The 20,910-nt window shown below is 40.6% G+C and overlaps 1 protein-coding gene across 1 annotated transcript in view; it reads left to right on the top strand.

The window, feature by feature from the left end:
- The window catches only part of zbtb20 (zinc finger and BTB domain containing 20), a 30,822-nt gene extending 10,984 nt beyond the window's left edge, over positions 1-19,838 (top strand). Inside the window, exons 2-4 of the mRNA XM_012855342.3 lie at positions 11,800-11,951; positions 14,266-15,783; positions 19,282-19,838. Of these exons, the coding sequence (XP_012710796.1) occupies positions 14,286-15,783; positions 19,282-19,817 (2,034 nt within the window). The 5' untranslated portion in view covers positions 11,800-11,951; positions 14,266-14,285 and the 3' untranslated portion in view covers positions 19,818-19,838. The remainder of the gene's footprint in view (positions 1-11,799; positions 11,952-14,265; positions 15,784-19,281) is intronic.
- Positions 19,839-20,910: the final 1,072 nt, after the last annotated feature.

The raw sequence follows: 20,910 nt of genomic DNA, 5'->3' as shown, positions 1-20,910 counted from the left end.
TGTTTTGCAGGCAGCTAGTAATAACAGGTTCAACCCTGAGAGCAAATCTCCCTGGGAAACGAAGCTAGGCCGAATGTTTTACAATAGAGCTTCAACAAAGGCTTAAAGGCAGTTGGCGTCGTTATTTAGCATTAGATATTTTGAGTCTGTTGATTTTTTTTTTCTCTTTTAAACAAAAGTTTCCTTCAGTTGTAGGACTCTACAGAAGGAATGAGTACAGTTACTGACGCTCAATTGGTAAATATGTCTCAGGCGAGTCTAAGAAATAGGGATTTTATCAGATATTTTCAGATTTCATGTATTCGTTAGTTTTTGTTTTTTTGGCAATGATGTACATATTCACTGTGCTTCTTTTATTGTTCGTTCAGCCTGGCTATGTTACATGTGACACGTGCCCTGAGAACCAACGCTCTCTGTAGCTGAATAACCTTATTGTCCTTAATAAAGCCTAATTTCTATTAAACCAGTGGCATATCTGCTGAGTTTATGTTCTGAACCGATATTCCAAGCTTGTCAGCCTTCCAAACAACGTCTTTCGCTTTGCGTTTACTTCAACATTACCCCGTTTCACTATCTGTCTCTCTTGCACGGGGTGTACGTAAGAGTCGGTTTTGGCCTTTATCTCGCTTATTTCTTGAGAAATTCCATAGCTGGCTTGCCTAAGTTTGTTTTGCAACACGGTGCTGCCTGGATAAACTTTCCCAGTGTAATTAGATTGCCACGCCTTGCCAGATTAACCAGAAGCGTTCTTTTTGTGCCAACACGTGTGCAGTTCAACGGACCTAGTATTACCCAGCCAGGCTGCAGACCACCGACCCAAAACCCAGCATCACTTGGTGATGGTGTGTATAGGATTCAGTGGTGCTCGGTTGTGTTTCAGTGTGTCAGCGTTACCCTTTTTAGATGTCATTTGTCAAATGAGCTGTTGAGACATATATAATCTGTATTTACTGCACAACAGCTTGTGGGACTATAAATACACTAAACAGTGCTAACCTCCGTATTGCTCAGAATAAGCACAGCGTGTTTTTATTAAATCCTTCAGATTTAATATCCTACATTTTTTTATGGGAAGTGTGCATGTGTGTAATGACACTCAAGTTTGCAGCTTAATGCACAAAAATAGGTTCTTAGGTTGGTAATACTCTCGGCACACAAAAGATACATTAACGGAAGCAAATGGGAGTCTCTCCACGAGTTAATTTAGGGTGTACATACCACAACTTTTTTCTCTCACTCTGATATATTTGTACTGTTGATACTTTAGATGCACTCTGAGGTAATTTTCAACATCATGAAACTTTTTTTTTCTTCCCCCCCAATGCCATTTCTTTTGTCCTCCTTTTACTAAAACGCAACAAACAGCCGTATGGTGTGACATTTTAAGGCAGCCGGAATCCTTTCACCTGCCAAATATCGAGGCTCTCAGATTCTACGAGGGAGGCCACAAAGCTGAACCTTGAAACCGGGACCTGCTGCCAAAACTTCAGGATTGAGCTCGAACCACTTGACGCCTCCCCACCCCTGTGCGTTTGTGAATGTTCAGTTTCTCGCGGCAGCTGCACGAGGGAGCACGAGCCGGCAGACCCTCGTGCAGCTGCTGGTGAAACACATGGCACAGAACTCCTGAATCTGCTTACAGTCACATTCACAAAGTGGCGTAGTAATGTAAATTTGCTGTTGGTGTCTAAACTGCCTGTCAGATTATAGCCAACAAGGCCCAGTGTTTATTCTAAGTGCCTTGGTCAGCAAATCAGTGAAAACAATTGCTCACTTATCCATTTGTGTCTTATTAACGACACGTGGCTGTAAAACTTGTGGCGGCAACAATACTATTTATTCCCAGTAACCATATATGAAGCAACACGTAAAACGTTCAGAGTGCTGTTCTCGGGGCAAGAAGAGCTTGCTCAATACCAAAAGCTACACATTGTCTTGTGTTATATCAGCTCACAGCACTTTTTCTGCTTATTTATCTCCTAAGGACAGAAAGTCAGGAGACACTTTGTTTTCTTCAGAAGATATAAAGTCCTATGTGCTGCACAATTTGCTTCATGAGTTTCTGCTTACTGTGATGTTTATTTCCCCCCTTTTTTAAATTAAACAGTCAGTACGAGGCATTGGCCGGTATGGGATTCTCATAGTATGACAGCTTTGTCTAAAAATCTAGCAATTTCATGGTCAGTATTAAGTCTATTGCACTGGGTACTATCTGCACCATTATATGGTCTGCTCATTGTTGCTATACATCCTGCTGCTACAAATACCTGCAATATTCATATTTATAGAAAGTGACTTTTATGGTTTGCTAATACTTTATTATCTCTAATAATAATGCTCCTGTTGCTCAAATGGAGTGTGTGTGTGTATATATATATATATATATATATATATATATATATATATATATATATATATATATATATATATATATATATATATATATATATATATATATATATAGTTTTTAAGTGCTTATTCTGCAGAATATTACACAATTTGTGCCGTTTTGCTCTTTATTAAGTAATACAACTATAAGTAGCTGATTCTACCTGGTTGATTGGTCAAGGCAAGATGGGTGGAAATACTGTACTAAAATGTCAATATTTTTCTAGTCAAAGGGAAGTCTGTCTTGTAAAGCGCCATGCAGCTGCTTTCAAGACGTGACTTTGTCTGGTCTAAGCTATTGTTATAAGATCTGGAAGTTAATGTGTGCGCTTTAAACTTGACATATTGATTCATATTTCAGACTTTTATTTTGAAATGACAAAAAAATTGTTGATTTGCCCTTTTATTTTGACAATTTGCTAATAAAGACTGCTTACCAGGTTTGCCAACAAAGTTTGGTTAGATAAGCACTGAAGAAGCCACTACCATTACGATTTGTTAGCAACGTAAAAATACTTGGCTAACCATTAGCTGCTAACAATGCTAAAGCTAGCATATGGATTAAAGTTTCCCATCCACAAAACTTGATGGCTTTTTTGCATTTTTTAAGAAGTCTGGACAGCATTTTGATACTGTAGTCAAAAATCTAATATTTTCAGACTTATCAGACTATAAATATGTAATTTTACACCATACAAATAAGGGGTGTTTTCAGTTATTTATTAGCATTTAGAGCATCTTAGATTGGAATGAGCTTTAAAAAAAACCCCACAATATATAGATTTGTCAAATCTGGCTGGAATATTGTAGTCCAAAAGCTGCTTACAGATTCTCTAAAACACAGTTTCTGATTTTCAAAAATTAAAAAAAATCGGGATTGCCCCAAACCTAACATTCTGTATTATCTCATGTCTCCTAAGCTGGATGTGTTGTCACGCCCCTACTCATGACTGCAACCACCAGTAATGGATAGAAATCTCCTACATAAGCACCCGTGTAGGTCCATGAAGATCTCTTAATGGCCTGTGAGGTCTCTTTTTAGGCAGCCAGAATGCCCTTGACTTGTGTAGTGGCTGTAGAGAGGCAGTTGCTGTGGACCCTTGTGCCTAAACGATAACGGTTAGAGGTGTTTTTCAGAGTCTGTCATATGAGTAGTCAGATGTTTCGCTTTTGGTCAAATGCTCATTAACAAAAAGCAGAGCCATTTGCCAACTCTGATTTTTTTTTTTTTTTTTTTTTGGTCAAATGCCTCTGTTTCATCACCAAAGCGACTCACAGTCTTTAATTTAAATGGCCATGAGCCAGTAAGGGCTGCTTGTTTTCTGGTACTAGATGAGCCTTCATTAAAATCAGAGAGGAGATTTCACTGATGGCACCGATTCTTCAGTGTCTGTGTGGACATTGACTAGAAAAGTGTATTAGAAGTTGATTATCCCACCTATCTGTACAAAAACAATGAAGCTGCTGTGGTTAACAGGTCATGGTGAATGTGTTCTTTCCACAAAATGAAGATGCCGAAACAAGCTGTTCTGTTGAAGGAAAAAAAAAAATACTTTAACTGTCTTCAACTTGCGTAATGATTTTGAAGTGTTTATTATTATTATATGCTTGAGGAATTAATTTGAAAGCAGCACATCCTGTCACAATGAGCGCCTTTCTGTCGGACCGAATGCCTTAACAAATTAATCTGCTTTTCTGTTTGAGACGTTTTATTGGCAGTGGAACTAATCGCGAACAGTCAGATTAAATTTAGGGTGCTTTACGGCGCTAACACACGTTCCTCTGATTCACAGAAACGCACAATCATAATGCCGGTCACTCAGGCACTTTGAGCTTACGTGTGGTCATAACATTTCTCTGGCGTAATTATTCCATGACACCCTGACCGAAACAGGAGGGTGTTTATTTCTGTGAATTGTGTTTGCGTGTTTGAGCTAAAGTTGGGAAAGTGGACACCCTTCCGTCTTCTCGTTGCTAAAGTTTATAAAGATTCAGGTATGGAGGAGTGTTTATGAAATTTCCTTCAAACCTGTAGAGGAAACTGTTTATTTATTTAAAACTATGATTTTTAATGACGCCCCCTAAGGTTTCAGCCAAAGGAGAAGTCGAAATGAAAACTAAAATGTAAATGTTGTGTGAACATCTTGGCTTCACTTGTCAGCAGCCTACGTGTGCTTGTTGATGATTTCCAAGCGTCTGCTGTAAAGGCAAATCAATTAAATCTTGACACTGCGATTTGTTTTTCTGCTGCCTTTTTTTTTTTTTTTTTTTTTTTTTTTTTTTTTCATGTAGCGTATACGAGTTAGATGCATTACTTAAGTGTTAAGTGCTTCGCAGCATTATAGGGAAACACTCAAAGGTAATAAGAGATACGGTGCTCTGAATTACTCGGATTTAATCAGCAATCACAACTTTGTTGGCTGGAGATGAATAATTTTTAATAAATTATTATGGTGTAGATAGAGGAGTGCCGCGATCCTTCAACGTTCCCTGACATTTAATTAGATTTTTTTTTTTTCTCCCCCCCTGTTCTTTTAGGAGAAGTTGGTGATAACAATGAGTTGTGCCTTGGATACTGTTTGTCAGGTGAACATGGTGTACCTCTATCAAACACACCCTTCTCTATCGCCTATCAAATCTGCGCCATTATCGCTGAGCATTTTTTACAGTGTCCCTCCTTTTATATATTTACGCCGCGGACTGAACTGCGCCGGATCGCAAAGTGCGCGAAGGGTCAACTGGCCTGAAATTAATTATTACTCCTTAAACAGAGGACTTTAGAGATTGTAGAGGTTGCGAGCGGAAAAACTTCAACGAAAGCACCCTTCATCCATGTGCACGTCTCCATCAGAGTCATAGAGACGCTGCGTGCACAAGCGAGGACATGAGCTTCTCCATGGTGCCCCGTGGCCCTTTTGTCTCCAGATTTAAATGTACCAGGGCCCTTGAATATGTGCCTGTAGTGTTTGTGCGCTGTAAGCATTATTTGCATATTCAACATGTACATTATTCACGTGGCTGATACTGCTCCTTTCATAATCGGGCCTCATGTGACTCCTTTCAGACCCATCCCCCATCCTCACCATTTTAACCCCCAATTCCCCCCCCCCCCCCCCTCCTCTACCCACCACCCCCTTCTTGATTAACTAATGTCCAATTTGATGCAGCGTATTTCAGGAGCTTGTCACCTAATGCAGGCAGCTGATTAACCTGGAGCCTGGCTGGTGAAGTTGCAATCCCCATCCTGTCTTAATTTCTTTCTTTTTTTTTTTTTTCCTTCTTCTTTTTTTTTTTTTTGTCGCTCACCCCCTCCTCCCCATTCTCCGCCCCTCCTCAGCCTTTTGTTGTGGTGGCAGCAGCAGAGCATGCATTGCATTGGGGCGGTCTGAAGCATTGTGTCTGATTTCCAGCAGACAAAACTGACCTCTGGGGATTTATTGACAGTAAACTCCACAGAGGCAGACACAGAGCTGGGAGAGCGTAGACGCAGCTAGAGAGGCGTGGGGTGAGTGGGGGTCGTTGGGGAAGATTTGTAAGGAGAGAGGCAAAAAAAAAAATGAGAGTGTGTGTAAGGGGGGGGGGGGGGGCGCAGACGGACACATAGACATATGGAGTAAAAGAGTTTCAGCACCATGAAACAGGAAACAGGTAGAGGCACACACGCGGGGAAAAATCAATATGACGGGCCGAGGGGTGCAAACATGTGGAATTAAGTTCGATTTCTAAATTTTATTGTTTTTTTTTTCTGTTTTTTTTTCCTATACTATTTTCTATTGGCAAGTGAGAGAAAATGGCCGCCTCCTACGAGGATCTAATTAATTTTGAAGGATCATCAGCCCCTTTAGTCCGAGGCAGGGTACAGGAGGGGAGGGAGGGGAGGCAGACCCCTGGGCTGATTAGAATTCACTGCAGGTAGGCGCTGGCTGCTGCTCACCCACTGTGTCACGGCTAAAATGGAACCACTGTTGTGAGTGGCAGTCTGGGCAACAGTAGCCTGCCTTCCCCTGGCCTGCTCCTTTTGTTGCCAGCGTTCACCTCACTTTACCCCTCAGGCAGGTGGATTTACATGTCTGGATGGGAGAGGGAAGCCGAACGGGGGAATATATATCAACACACATGTTTGCATTGTCAAAAACAAAGAAAGGAAGAGAAAAGGGGTCAGTGACAGCTGGATACAGTCGCAGCTCGAGGTAAGCCCCGCGGGGCAAGAAAAGAGGTCAAAGATTTACGATTGAGCGTACATTCAGGTGTTTAACAAAATGTGTGTAAATGCACAAAGGGCCATGAAAAATGTATTTTTTGTTTGTTCGATTTTTACATGAAAACGTTTCCATAATGGAGGAAATCAGCTGGTTGTTTTGTTTTGTTTTTTTTACGAGAGGTGTAACACTACATGCAGCGCACAAGATAAGACAAGATCCCAAGTTCTTGGGTTTTACCAGTTTTTTTCTCTTCACAAATCGGAAACTGTGTTTTAAATAATAATCTGTGTACAGCGAGACTCCAAATTAATCTTATCCTTGCAGATTTAGATTTAAAAGCAATTTTGTCAACATGTATCTTTCTTAGTGTAAGAAATGTTTGAAGCAGACCAGCCAGAGTACCAGTTTAATGTACCAAGGCTTTTGAACTTGTACCAGGGAGTCTGGGAAGGAAGCTTAAAAGGTAGGGTGATGGTAAGGAGGCCTCCAAATCACTGCAATTTGGAAGGGATTTTTCTTTACTGTGTGTCTGTTCAGACCGGGTAATGAGGAAGAGTGTTTTTTTCCTTCATTTGCCTTTTTCCAATGCGAATCTAGCCGAGCCAACTTTATTTATGTCGCACTTTAAAAACAACAGGCACTGGGCAAAGTGCTGAACAAGAAGAATTAATTCAAAATATTAATTAAAAAAAATCTAAAATCTGATTTCACACTTAGTATAATGGTCTGCTACAGCATCAGTTCACCCCATCACCCATTCAATATGCATGCCTACACATTGCCATTTCATCTTTTCTTACTTCTTATTCTCAACCAACCATTTTGTGCCCAAGCAAAATGATTGCATGGGTACAAGTAACATGAACATGTTGATACTAGTGATATTAACTTCCTGGAGTCCCCACCAGAGTCCTGACTTGAATCCGACAGAAAATCCGTTGAAGGAGCTCAAGATTAGATTGATGTCAAGGACGCCTTCCAACCACAAAGGTTTGGAGCTCGTCAACAAAGATAAACTGTCAAAATACAAGTGGAAACATGCAAAAAGCTGATGACAACAGTTTGATTGCTTTAATGGCAGTATATATTAATCCACTGATTATTGAGAAGGATATAACTAGTTTTTGACTTGACATGTTTAATAAAAGTGAACACAATTTTTTTTAATCGATACTCTTTTATATTGTTTCTGATAAAAAAATGAGACAGGCATTCATTTTTAATCTAAAATAATTTTTTTTTATCCAAATCTACCAGAGGGATAAATATATGATATATAACACATTTTTGTGTGTTGTGATTTCTATGTTTGTCTAATTCGAAGTTGGTGCGAATTACCTGCAAGAATCTTTGTTCAATCAATGTTAAATGTTTTTACATTTTGTACTAGAACTGATCAAATGGAGTCCAGAGTTACTAAAAATCAAAAAAGCTCCCAGTTTTATTGCTGATTGTAAGTTAGGAAGTCAATGCCAGCTTTATTTAGCCAGTGGTAGTTTTACAGTACAGTACAGTACAATGGTATCTTGTCTGGCTGTTGATGAGGAAATCACCTACGCACAGAAAAAAAAAATATATTCCATTTACCTTTTCCTACCAAGTGACCAAATCACAAATGAGTCTAAAACACCAATAAAACACGTTCATATCCAGGGCCTATAGTCACTTTTTCATATCAGACTCTTTGAGACAAGAAATGCCAGAGTATTCTACTACAAACCATTTTGTATCCTCCGTGTGTCAGTTTGTACCCACAGTGGGGACATTTTGTACCCGCTTTTGATTTTTGTAATCTAGTCATAGATTGCTTTAAGGAACTGTAGTTCTGCGACTCCAATAAATTGCACTAGCTGGTTGCCCATAGTTATTTTGGTTTAATCAAAAGTCAGATATTATGGGTGAGCAGAGAAAATCTTTAGAAAAATAAAATACTTAACTATAAGGTATGGATAGACCATATGGCAAAAATATTATATCACAATTTCTTTCACTATAAAATAACAATTGCCCTGTATAAAAAGCCCAACGAGCATTTTTAAACAGATTTTAACCAGTCTTTTATAATTTTGCCAAATTGTGTAAAGCCTAAGTGGCATTTCTTATGTTGACATGTTGTAAGACTTGAATTACTTCATGTCTCGGTGCCTAATTCAGGAAGATGAGGTTTTAAGAATGAGCTCGGGTTAAGATTAAACCTGCTACATAACAGGGACATATGAAAATCTAAACTGTAATACAACAATATAAAATATCTTGATATCATTGATTTTTGCAAACTTAGCAAATTTCTATAACCTCAGCATAAACATCATTAGTAGCAATATAGGTAGTTGTAAAAACATTATTTCATCACTCTCACCTACCCTCTTAGAATGTTGTTTTTTTTTAGATGTCGGGCCTGTCAGGGAAAATTTGTGGTCTGTAGCTTGAACGCACAATGCACCCAGCATTCCGAGTCTTTTACTTTAACGTGTTTTTATTCAGATTTACAGAAATCTATCTGAAGGTCGCAGCACTCTATACGTGGTTAAGGCTCTTATTGAGGTTTGCCGTGTTCATGTTTGCTAACGGAGGTCTAAACCGTCTTGTAATTGTTCTGGCTCCTGGGCCAAAAATCAATCCACACAAGGACAGTAGTCCACAAGTCTCGCAGACTAACGAGACAAACATCCAACTGAATGTTTATTTATTGTGATTTTTTTTTTTAGCATTAGCTGCTACATAGCTAGTAAGTGCTAGGGGAGAGAATTATTCTTGTAGTCTACTTCTGCCTGTAACGTTAAAACGACTTCAAAAGGCCCCACGTGCACAGGCACTTATATGGTCCAAAAAAGACACAATAAAGCCACATTAAGCACTTGGTGCTCTATGCTGATTAAAATATACCCACTGGGCTTGTACTGCCTTCTGCGCGCAGCTGCAGGTAGGCGTCCGACACGATGCGGTCGATGGCCAAGCAGAAAGCTCGGTTTTAAATAGGTAGGTACCCGAGAATGACTTCAAAGATCATTTCATTTTCAAACCATAAGGACCGACTATACTAATACCTTACTACGATGTTATTTACTGACACCACCAACCATTTCTCTTTTCTTGCTACGTTAATTTAGAACGCTGCAAGAAAAGGGAGGAAACGGAAACTGCCGCGTCTGACCAGGAGCATAGAACCAAAAAGCGTAGAACGCGCCTCACACGCCGTCTCTCTCTTCTTTGGCAACTCGTCAACGCCTTCTAATCCTCCACGATCTGATACTGTCGTATCGCCCAACCCTCCTACACGGAGAAATCAAGCGATTCGTCAAGGTCTCATGTAGGTTCATGGGTTGGAAGTAATCTATTTACAGTAGGCACAAAATGGGGGGTACAAATTGGCTATGGGACAAATTGACACAGAGCCAATAAAGTCCTTAAGAAGAAAATCGGATTGAGCCGGATGGAGCTCAAAGGAAAAACTGAAACCAGTATAGACTGGGGACGATATGCCCAAGGCTCGTCGGCATGGTGCACACGGGTGATTTTAAAGTGAATTTCATAGCAGTAAAAGTAAAAAATTTATTAAAATGTCATATTTATGGATTCTACTTGGAAGTAGAATCTTGTCTTGACCAACAGTGGTCAAAACAAGATTTTACATGATCAGCGGTGCGTTTGGGACTGCTCACCGTGACGCAGAATGGTTCGTCTCCGTTCGGAGTGATCACACTCTGCTGTTAAACATGCCGTTGCTTATCCGTATCAAATATCTGAGGTGACGAGCATGTTTCAGGGCACGCACACGCACGCAGGTGCTGTGACTTCAAAACTTCTCAAAGTGGAAGCAGGCGGACCCAAGGTGGCCCGAGTGAACGGGGACTCGTTTCGTCTGAGCGTCTTCCCTCCTGCTTCTCTCCGAGATATTCCGCTCCACAGCACAAAAATCAGAAAATAACTCATCCTCCTCGAGGCGCATCCGTTGTCTAAAATATATCTGTTACCTTGGCACAGAAAAATCTAATAAAGGTGCATTAATCTACCAGACTGCAGGCGTCAGAAATCTGCGGTTTGGTTCTTCCTTAGAATTTCTTGATAGCTGCGAAAGAATCATTTGTGTCAACAGTAGTGTGCAGGTCTGGTCAAATCCCCAGCCTCGTTCTGGTTACTCAGCGGCCCGGTGTGGTTGCTGGCATTTTAGAAAGAGAGCACTTCAATTTATTGTTGTGGCAAATGGAACAGGTACTGAATGTGGTTTTTTTTTGTTTTTTTGTTCCATGTTCAATTTACCCCACATAAAAAAAAAATATTTAAGAGTGTCAGGTCAAACTGAACCAACATTAAGGATAAGTGTGTAATTTCCAGATACTTTTAAAGCTTCGCCGGTTGTAGTACTTTAATGTATTCCCAGCGATGTGACACTAATAAAACAGAACGTGTTTGAAAATGATTTTTCTCTTGCTTTTCTGTATTTTCCCACTTTGCGTGACTCTAAGTGATGTGTTACTGCTCTGCGGTTTATCTTACACTGTTTTTTTTGTTTTTTTGTTTTTTTTGGTGCCAGTTTTTGGGGTCAAACGTTTACGTGCTAACGCATTTGTCGAGTTGAAGAGCAATTGTGTCAGGCTTTCTTGGCGTCACCAAACCAGCACATCACATGCCTCATGCTGTTGAATGCCTTTCTTGTGATTTCCAGTGAAAGCCTTGCGTGCTTAATATTTGACTCATCTCTATTATTATAGAGCCTGCATTTGCTCCACATCTGTATGCAACATTGCACAGATAACAATTTTTGGATTGATGGAAAAAAAACCTATCGTCGTTTTGATTTTCTTCCAAATTACTGTTTCAGACAAAAGGAAATCCTTGAAATTTACGAGAACGAAAGATTATTCGTCTTGACAAGGGTGGGGCTTTGTTATCCCGCAGTTGAGGGGAGAGGGAAAAAAAAAAAAAAAAAAAAACTGGATACCAAAGGCAAAATCATTTTCAACATTGATTTGTGATTTTGAAGTCATGTGATCACAGAAACGTCCACTCGCCTTGCTGTAAAAACTCTTCACACATCTGTTGCAGCACGTCTGTGGCAGATATTCCTGTTACTGTGGCTCCGGGTTCATTAAGGGAGTGGCAACATCGACAGGCAGAATGTGGCATTAAGATTTGTCTTTGTCTCCCCCCCCCCCCCCCCCCTTCTCTCTCTCTCTTTTCCCCTTCCCCTCCTCTCCAAACACTGTAGCAGAGGAACCCATGATTTGGACAGAGAGGACTGACAGCCTTGCCTAGCACCAGGTCACTGATCAGCCATCTCCACCAGCAAATTGACCCGCTCTTCATTGCCAGCCCCACAAGCATTTTCATTTAGAACACAAAAAAAAACATCATCTAACTGTGAGTAATGGGCACCTTCATTTTTATTTTTATTTTTATTTACCTCACATTTTAAACGGTAATTTTGACTTTTGTTTAGAAAAAGTAAATTTGCTCCACAGTTTTAATAATAACGTTCTAATTTCTGCTTGAGATTTTGTTTTTTTTATACTATTTCTTTTTTTTCGGACACATATTGTATATACATAGTTTTTCTAAAATTATATATCATTTTCACATCCCTTTTTTTATTTTTCAGTGTTAAAAGGAGCATTTTTTTTTATTTGTAAAGAAGTATTTAAAAAAAAGACAACAGCTTCAGGTAAAAACAACGCAATACTTGAAAAGCTTTACCATGCCAACTAAATACATTTTTGACCAGCTTTAAATATCTCAGTTGTCTCTTTCTTCCTTATTTCATTTGAATATTCCTTTTCTTTTCTTTTTCGTCCACCCGCTGAGGCAGAAAAAGCACATTAGGTTATCTCTGATCAGCTAGGTCACATTTAGTGTATTCAAAGGATAGTTAGGAAACGGCATCATCATGAACACATGGCTGACAAAAGAGGCCTGTTGTCCTTTTAGCCCAGTGCGCCACCTAAAGGCTGTTGTAGGCACTTCAGAAAAACACCGTCTATGAGTGCTTAATAAGACAATCATCTTAATTGTTCTTCACTCAGGCGAAATGTATCTTTTATATATCAGGCAGAGTAATAGGCAGCATCAGTGTTTGCTGTAGTATCAATATAAACAAAAAGAATACTCTTTGTGGGCAAACAGATTAAGCATTTATTTTGTATTAACTTCACTTTACCGGAAGATTTTGACAGTATTTTGTCTTCATTCTTAATATAGATTTTTGTGTTTTGGAAAATTAGCCAACATGTTGCCGTCGTGTGTAGAAGGTAAAAGCTTTCTTGGTGAACAGAGCGAAAAGTTCATTTATTTTGGTAATTCAGTCCAAAAAAATGGAACTCATTTGTTATAAATCTATATTCATTACAAACAGACTGTTATATTTCAAGTGTTTATTTCTGTTCATTTCGACATTTTTTCATGGCATGGGAGCGATCAGCCTGTAGCTTTGCTGAGGTGCTCAGGAAACCCAGGTTGCTTTCTTAGCGCCATTCAGCTCACCTGCGTTGTTGAGTGCGCCGTATCTCTTCCTCTTGACATTAGTCCATGTATTCTCTATGGGAGCAGTTTGCCAGCACAGTGATCTGGTCATTAAATCAGGTATCTTTGATAATCTGGGCGCCACGTTTTGCCTAGAAATAAAATCAGAATCTTTATTAAGCAGCAATTGCCCTAAAATGGCTTGGTCGCCAATTTCACTGACTTTGGACTTGATGAAATACAATGGACTACCCTGCAGCAAATGACAGTCTTCCCATAATCCCCCCCCCCCACACACACACACACACACCTCTCCCATTGATAAAATGCTTCTGCTTAACGCATGCGATTTAAAAGTTGTAGCCTATGTCCTCCATACATCTGTGATTCTTGAAGCGGCCCTTTTTAGATCGTAGTTCTGCATTAAACACAAGACCACAAAGCCTCAAGAATGGATTAGTTTGTCTTTTCACATCAGATACGTCAATCTGTCGAGACTGACGTGTCGGATGTGAAACCTGACCGCAGCCTCATCATGGTTAGGCTTCATAGAGGCTTCTGCAGCTGTCCTCACATTGTTCCATACCACTGCATCCTGCTTATTCCACAATCTGGTATTACCCGTTACATTACATAGTGGTCACCGGCTTGTGATTACCTTTCGTGGTGGACCAGGGGCTGTAATGTTGGCCCTGTTAATTCAACCGCCCATTGCAGGTCAGGTTAATTCGGTTTAGCGCCAGGTGTAAAGAACACGTGTAGCTCATGGAATTAAATCGTTACCTGAAAGAGGCCCACTGACTCCAGCCACAGTCCACCATTGGTGAATTTGCCCCAAAGGCTTCAGTGTGCTTTGCTTCACAGTGTTCTCAAGGCTGTGGTTATCCCTGTTGCTTATGCACCTTTTAATCTGTCACACTTTTTTCCTTCCACCAAACTTCCCTCAATATGCTTGCATCCTGAGAAGTTAGCTTCATTAGCGATGTCCTTTAACAGCTTAGCTTCTGTTATTGGCACCGTCCTACATGATTGTGCCGGTTACAAAACCATATTTTAGAATATATCCGTTCCAATTTTTCTTTTATTGAATTGCTACAATAAAGGAGCTTTTTGAAGATGTTCCCATTTATAGGACTGGACCTGTTAAATGGGAGGTCAGAACAAGGTTGTCAATGCTTGTCTCGGTTTTTCAGCCAGCTTTGTTGCTCCCTCTTCGCAGGTGACATCAGTTGCAAGGGGATGACCGAGCGCATTCATAACATCAATCTCCACAACTTCAGCAATTCTGTACTTGAGACCCTCAATGAGCAGCGAAACCGCGGGCACTTCTGTGACGTGACCGTTCGGATCCATGGAAGCATGCTGCGAGCTCACAGGTGCGTGCTGGCCGCTGGAAGCCCATTCTTTCAGGACAAGCTGCTCTTGGGCTACAGCGACATCGAGATCCCCTCTGTGGTCTCGGTGCAATCCATACAGAAGCTGATTGACTTTATGTACAGTGGAATCCTGCGAGTGTCTCAGTCAGAAGCTCTCCAGATCCTCACCGCCGCCAGCATTCTGCAGATCAAGACCGTCATCGATGAGTGCACCCGCATCGTGTCCCAGAATGTGGGCCTCGCCGGTCCAGGGGGGTTCCCAGTGATACCGGGCGATTCTGGCCAGGAGACCCCCCGTGGCACGCCAGAGTCGGGCACCTCCGGGCCCAGCAGTGATGCAGAGTCAGGCTATATGCAAGTAACATCACAGCAAAGTGTAGATCGTGCAATAACATCACTGTACTCCTACCCTAACCTATCTCTGCAGAATGGCACCCGCGAGCGGTCCCTTTACATTAACCCCCTGTCAGCAAATTATCCGAGCAATCAGAGGGATCAGCAATCTCAAGATCCAGCATGGATACACCGCATTCAGGAACGGTCCCAGCAGGACCGCTTCATGTCCACAGCAGAGTCCACCCACTGCCGCAAGCAGCCGCGACCGGTACGCATCCAAACAGGCGGGATGCACATAAAGCAGGAGGCCGAAGACGAGTTCACCTGCTTCGAGGACATGGGGGACTGCCAAGACGACACCGACCACAACGAGGGCGGGGAGAGCGAATCCAAGGTTGAAAACTTTGACTCAGGGGTGAGCTCGTCCATCAGCACGGAGACGGATACCATGGAGCAGCAGTCGTACATGACCGGCTTCAGTCGAGACGGCGTTGGGGAGGGGCAGCAGGGCGAAGGAGGTCCGGTGCAGATAGAGGTCAGCAACTCGTCCCCGGAGCGGATGCAAAAAACGGAGGACGGGGACACTTCCCACAGCACTAGTGACGGTAGCATGATGCAGGTCCTGCCAAACTCAGTCAAACTCAGTCCCATGTCCCAGTACATGCGCCAGATAGAATCACACACCAGCAACCTGAGGATGCCGCTCACCGTGACCAGCAATTCCCAAGTGATGGGCACTGCTGGAAGCACCTTCCTGCCCACACTCTTCCCCACACAGACGTCTAGAGACCACAAGCCTTTCCTTTACCTTCCCGGCCAGCAGCAGCCACAGTTCGTGGCTGTGCCGCAGCCCGCAATGCCATCATTCCCGAACCCCATGTCGGTACCGCAGGCGCCATCTCATCAGCAGCAGCAGGCTGCAGGAGGGATCGGTCCAGGGGAAAAGAAGCCCTATGAATGCACTCTCTGCAGTAAAACCTTTACTGCCAAACAGAATTACGTCAAACACATGTTTGTCCATACTGGTAAGTCAACATTTCAACTATAAATGTTAAATAATCCATTAAATAATTATTTTACTCATAGTTACCAGTAGGATGTGGCTGTTTTATGTTTAATTTTGCTCAGAGAGTAACAGAATATAAACACTTAACATGTGGGACATGAAGAAATGTAGTCATCCAAATCTCAAGTTGAAACCAACCATATTATTTTCTGAGATGTTGGAGGAGGTTATAGTTGAGTAGATTGGGTTAGAACAGGAGTCACCAAGCTTTTTGAAAATGAGAGCGACTTCATTGGTACTGTGTAATATGAAGGGTTACCAGTACTACTGAAAGCTCACCTTAATGTTACGGAAAAATCAACATTTTTCCATGCTGTTGTCATTTCTAAATCTATATAAATGCAAGTGGGATTGAAAAGGAAACAGAACTAGATAAAATACTCTTTTAGATCCAGCTCACTGGTGGGTGCTGTTATTTACTTAAACAGGCCCGAGGGCACCATGTTGGTGACCCCTGGGTTAGAATAAAACATGCCTTTACTGTAAACCAGGCCTGGTAGCAGGTAAAGTAAAAAAATAGGTAGGAATTTTTAACCATTCAGTTTTAATGGTTTTAAAAATGTTAAGTTTAGGATAAAAGAGGAAGATATCATGCCTTTTTGGTGCTTATTTTTGTTGTTTTACATACAGTAAATGTTACACTATCTAAACCTTCACTGAATTGTTCAGTTCTCCTAAGTGGGTTTCCGTGAAGTATTTGTCAGCAGTCAGCAATTTACCTGCTCAAGATTAGTTATAGGTGGGAAGTCAAGCTAACAGCTGGTTATTTACAATGTACTGGTGTGTGACCGATTACTCGTAATGTTCTATGGCAATACGGTATTTCCGTTTAACATCTTAGTAAACTAAGTCAGGGCAAGTAAATGCTCCAAAACCATTAAATAGTTAAAATTAGTATGTTGCCAGTTTGAACCTCCAAACCGTTTCTAGTTGTTAGTATTCATTTGGATCAGATTTTCTGTTTCGTTCTTTCTGTTTTCCAGGTTCTCCTCCCAGTTATGCTCAGCATGTTTTGTTTTACATAGAACATTTTTGGGAACGTGCTGCAGACCATCACAATATGTCATGTATTCATATTCAATATATATTAAATCATGTAGCCATAGTAATGAAAGGTACACCCTTCTCAAGTTTAAATAATCTGGCATTTATGTTGGTTACAAACGATAAAACCATGGGACCTTTACTGTGAGTCTTCCATGTTAATAAGTAATGGTAGTAGAGATATACCGGTCCTGATTTTAGCTGGATTAATTTTTTCAATTGACTCAATTGTTGTTTAAGTTTTACAGTGATATATTTGGAATATATTTCTCTATAATAGTTTTAAGAATATTGCTTTTATCCGACAAAAATAAATCACATTGTCACAGTCTTCATTTGAAGAGGTAAAAAAAAAAGTTTTATTGCAACTTTATGGGCAAAAGTGTATTTTATAACAAAGATAAGATGAATACAGAAGTGACTTTCTAAGCTATATTAGAGTGGCTATACAGGCAATTAGCTTTGTTAGCGTTACTAACTGTAAACAGGGGTCTCATTGTGTTTAATCCTGGAAGATCTGGACCTTTACCGTAACTCTCAAATTTCCAAAAGGCCGCCAACATTTCCAAATCCAGCATTTTCCCTAACAGACAGAATTTGAAAGGTTAGAATAAGACAGGCCAACATTATGGTTCTCTGTTCAGGCTTCCTGTTATCTGCTGAGAGCCTAAGTACAAGCCTGATTCATTAAACTTGCTTCCTTTTAAATACCTTACATCTCTTCTCCTCCTTGGTTGATAACTTTTAACATCTCCCCGACACTGAAAATTGCTACAATTTCAGTCTTCTTCTCCCACAAAAGACTTCTACACTGAAGAGTGTTTTTTTTTACCAACATTGTTTTATCTATTAAGGATTTTTTTTCTTACGAATTAAGAATGATTGGATTTTTGTTGTTGTAGTTTTTTTAAATAGTCACGACCAGTAAAGCTGGAAATTGGCCAGTTCCGCTCACCAGCCAATTTTTCCATACATCCCACGATGGCGATCTAAAATTTTAGGAAGTTACTTTTGCATGGGCCTTCATTACAAATCAGACATTGTTTAAAGATGGAAGAAAATCTAACAGGTTTTTGACCATGGGTCACTTAGAGAGCTATTTAGTAAAGGTAAGAGACTGACTACTCGTAACCTTTCCACAGAACCCAAAATTCAAACTATCCCTTTAAAGCAAACACAGCACCACACTGTAGGAATGTTTTAATAACCGCACCAATCAAAGTACATCCATCGAATTTTAAAATATATGATTATAAAAGTATTTAGCAAATAGACTAAATTAGACTGACGAAAACGTCCTAAAATGATGTTTATTTGGTTACAGCTGATGGTGTCTGTTGTCATTTCTACTTTGCTTCGAAATAAACGTGGAGTTTCTAAGCCACACTTCTTTCTTTAGGCAACGTCGGCCTCATCAGTTAGATACTGGGGAAATCATAATGACAAAGGAAAAGAATCAAATGTCATATAATTAGATGGTCCCATAAAAAAGGATACTCAAACAACCATTATTATTCATTACCATCCATTTCCTGGCCAGAACCACTCAATATATGGAGGCTTCTGACAGAGCCGTGTACGGCAGAGATGATAAATCAGCAATCGCTCACTCGGCAAGATTAGATCTGAATATTCCATGGCAACCAATCATTATGTTTACTTATTTTCTGAAAAAGAGGTATTTGATTCGGTTGGACTCTTGAATCATAAAAGAATCCCTTTCTGTAGCAAACAAAAGTCAGTAGAATAAAAGTGAAAACAAAGCCAATGCAGGTTTACTTAATTCCAGCTCATGGTGTGTGCTACCACAGTAGCATAGATGGCTTCAGGCATCTGATGTTTCTCCACACGATCCAGCAACATGGTCCATATATAGAGTCTGCTGGCTGCGTATCAGGAGAATTAAGCAAAAAACGGACTTGACTCACTTCCAAATCACTTATTTGCTCATTTTTGTGTTTAATAACTCACTATATGCTTTCAGGAAGCCTGCTATACACTCCACACCATGAGGATGCTGAAATCCTTCATTAAAAATGACCGCACCACACAGATTTTGACATTTCAGTCAAAGCCCTCATCAAGTTGGCTGTTTACAGGATGAACAGATGGAGCTAAATTAGCTTTAGAAACGGAGATGGGAATAGAATGGGGAGGTTAAGATTTGCACGGTTTTCCCAGGAGTGATGCAAATAGTATAATTTTTTTCTCTCAAACTAAAGCACAATTTTAGCATTAAATTCAGAGTAGATTTGGACAGTTGGCAACAGAATATCCCTGAAACGTGTTTAGATGTAATTGTTCAGCCACCGCAAATGAGTATTCCTCTCAATTGTGCAAACCTTATTGTTTCTGGTTGTTTTTTTTTTTTCTTTCCAATCCCTTAATGCTTTTGTATTGTGTGCACATCCAGGTGAGAAGCCTCATCAGTGCAGCATCTGCTGGCGCTCGTTTTCCCTGAAGGATTACTTAATTAAACATATGGTGACACACACAGGGGTGCGCGCCTACCAGTGCAGCATCTGCAACAAGCGTTTCACCCAGAAGAGCTCACTGAACGTCCACATGCGGCTGCACCGTGGAGAGAAGTCCTATGAGTGCTACATCTGCAAGAAGAAGTTCTCACATAAGACCTTGCTGGAGCGCCACATGGCTCTGCACAGCAACGCCAGCGCCATCACGGGGCTGTCTGTGAGCGCGGGCAACCCGGGCCCGGTCTCCATCCCCATGCCGATTGCCGTCCCCGAGCCCGGAGCCGGAGTAGTGGCCCTCGCCATGCCAGTGAGCGGCGGCGCCGGCGTAGGGGCCGGGGTTGGAACGGGAGTGGGTGTAGCAGCTGAAGCAAGCTGCCAAGAAGGGACCACCTACGTGTGCTCCGTCTGCCCTGCCAAGTTCGACCAAATGGAGCTCTTCAATGACCACATGCGAATGCATGTCTCCGATGGATAAGTACAAATAAAAAAAAAGAAACTTCTTTACAACTTCTTTCTGAAAGAATGACAAATACAATGGCACTAGAATTTCCTTTTCTTATTTTGAGGTATGAAGAGTAATGAGTATAGACACTGGCACATTAAGTTTCCCCAAAAAAAAAGTTTCCTTTTTTTTTTTTTCCTGTTATTCTAAAAGAAAAAAGATGGTGGCCTTAAGGCTCAGTAGTTTGATATTGATCTACTGGATGGATCCAAACTACGGGCCTCTAAATGTATGCTTTCCTAAAATACTGATTTATGTGTTGAACACTACCGAAAGGCCTACGAAAGAAACACATACACACAAACACACCTGTAGTCTAGATATGTCTGAATGACTTTAAATGAGCAAATATGTTTGAACGTCAGTGTTTTTTGCATATATGTCAGTCTCTTTATTTGTCCAAGTGTGTGTGTCTGTGTGTGTGTGTGTGTGTGTGTGTGTGTGTATGTGTATGTGTGTTGCCGTGACACAAAAATCATGGCAGTTGTGAATCCATATTGACCAGCTTGGAAACATAGATGTCCAAGCTTACTGTGGTATAATTTACAACAACGACAACAATAAAAAGACAAAAAACTGGAAAAAAAAAAATATCTGGGGTTGGGCTACATATTCCCTCTAAAAATACAGACGGTCACAAGATTGCCTTCTTATATCAAATAAAAAAAAGGAGAGTACTTAATTTGACACTGGGTTTTATTTATTCCTGTGGTATTAAGGGATTATAATGCAGCTGTTGTCAAGGTACCAGTTTTAATCATTTTTATTAATTGTAACTTCCTGTCCAAGGTGATGGGGAAAATGATCACTTCTCACCTGTTTTATGATTAATGTCCATGAATTTGACGGTCAAGATAACGTTTACTAAATTTCTGTGTGGTGATTAGACAGTATTTTAGCAAAAATATGTTTCCTTTTTTTTTTTTTTTTTTTTTTTCCTGGAGTTTGGAGTTTATCTCATTTGCATACACTGCCTTCTTAATATCCTAAAAGACTGTTAAGGCTACTTAGATTTCTTCCACTGCAAAACATATGAAAAAATGGAAGATTCTTCGGCTGATGGTTG

The sequence above is a fragment of the Fundulus heteroclitus genome, chromosome 11, assembly GCF_011125445.2.
Source record: "Fundulus heteroclitus isolate FHET01 chromosome 11, MU-UCD_Fhet_4.1, whole genome shotgun sequence".
Lineage (NCBI taxonomy): Eukaryota > Metazoa > Chordata > Actinopteri > Cyprinodontiformes > Fundulidae > Fundulus > Fundulus heteroclitus.
Note: the sequence above shows the minus strand (reverse complement) of the source record. Positions and strands in the feature narration are given on the sequence as shown.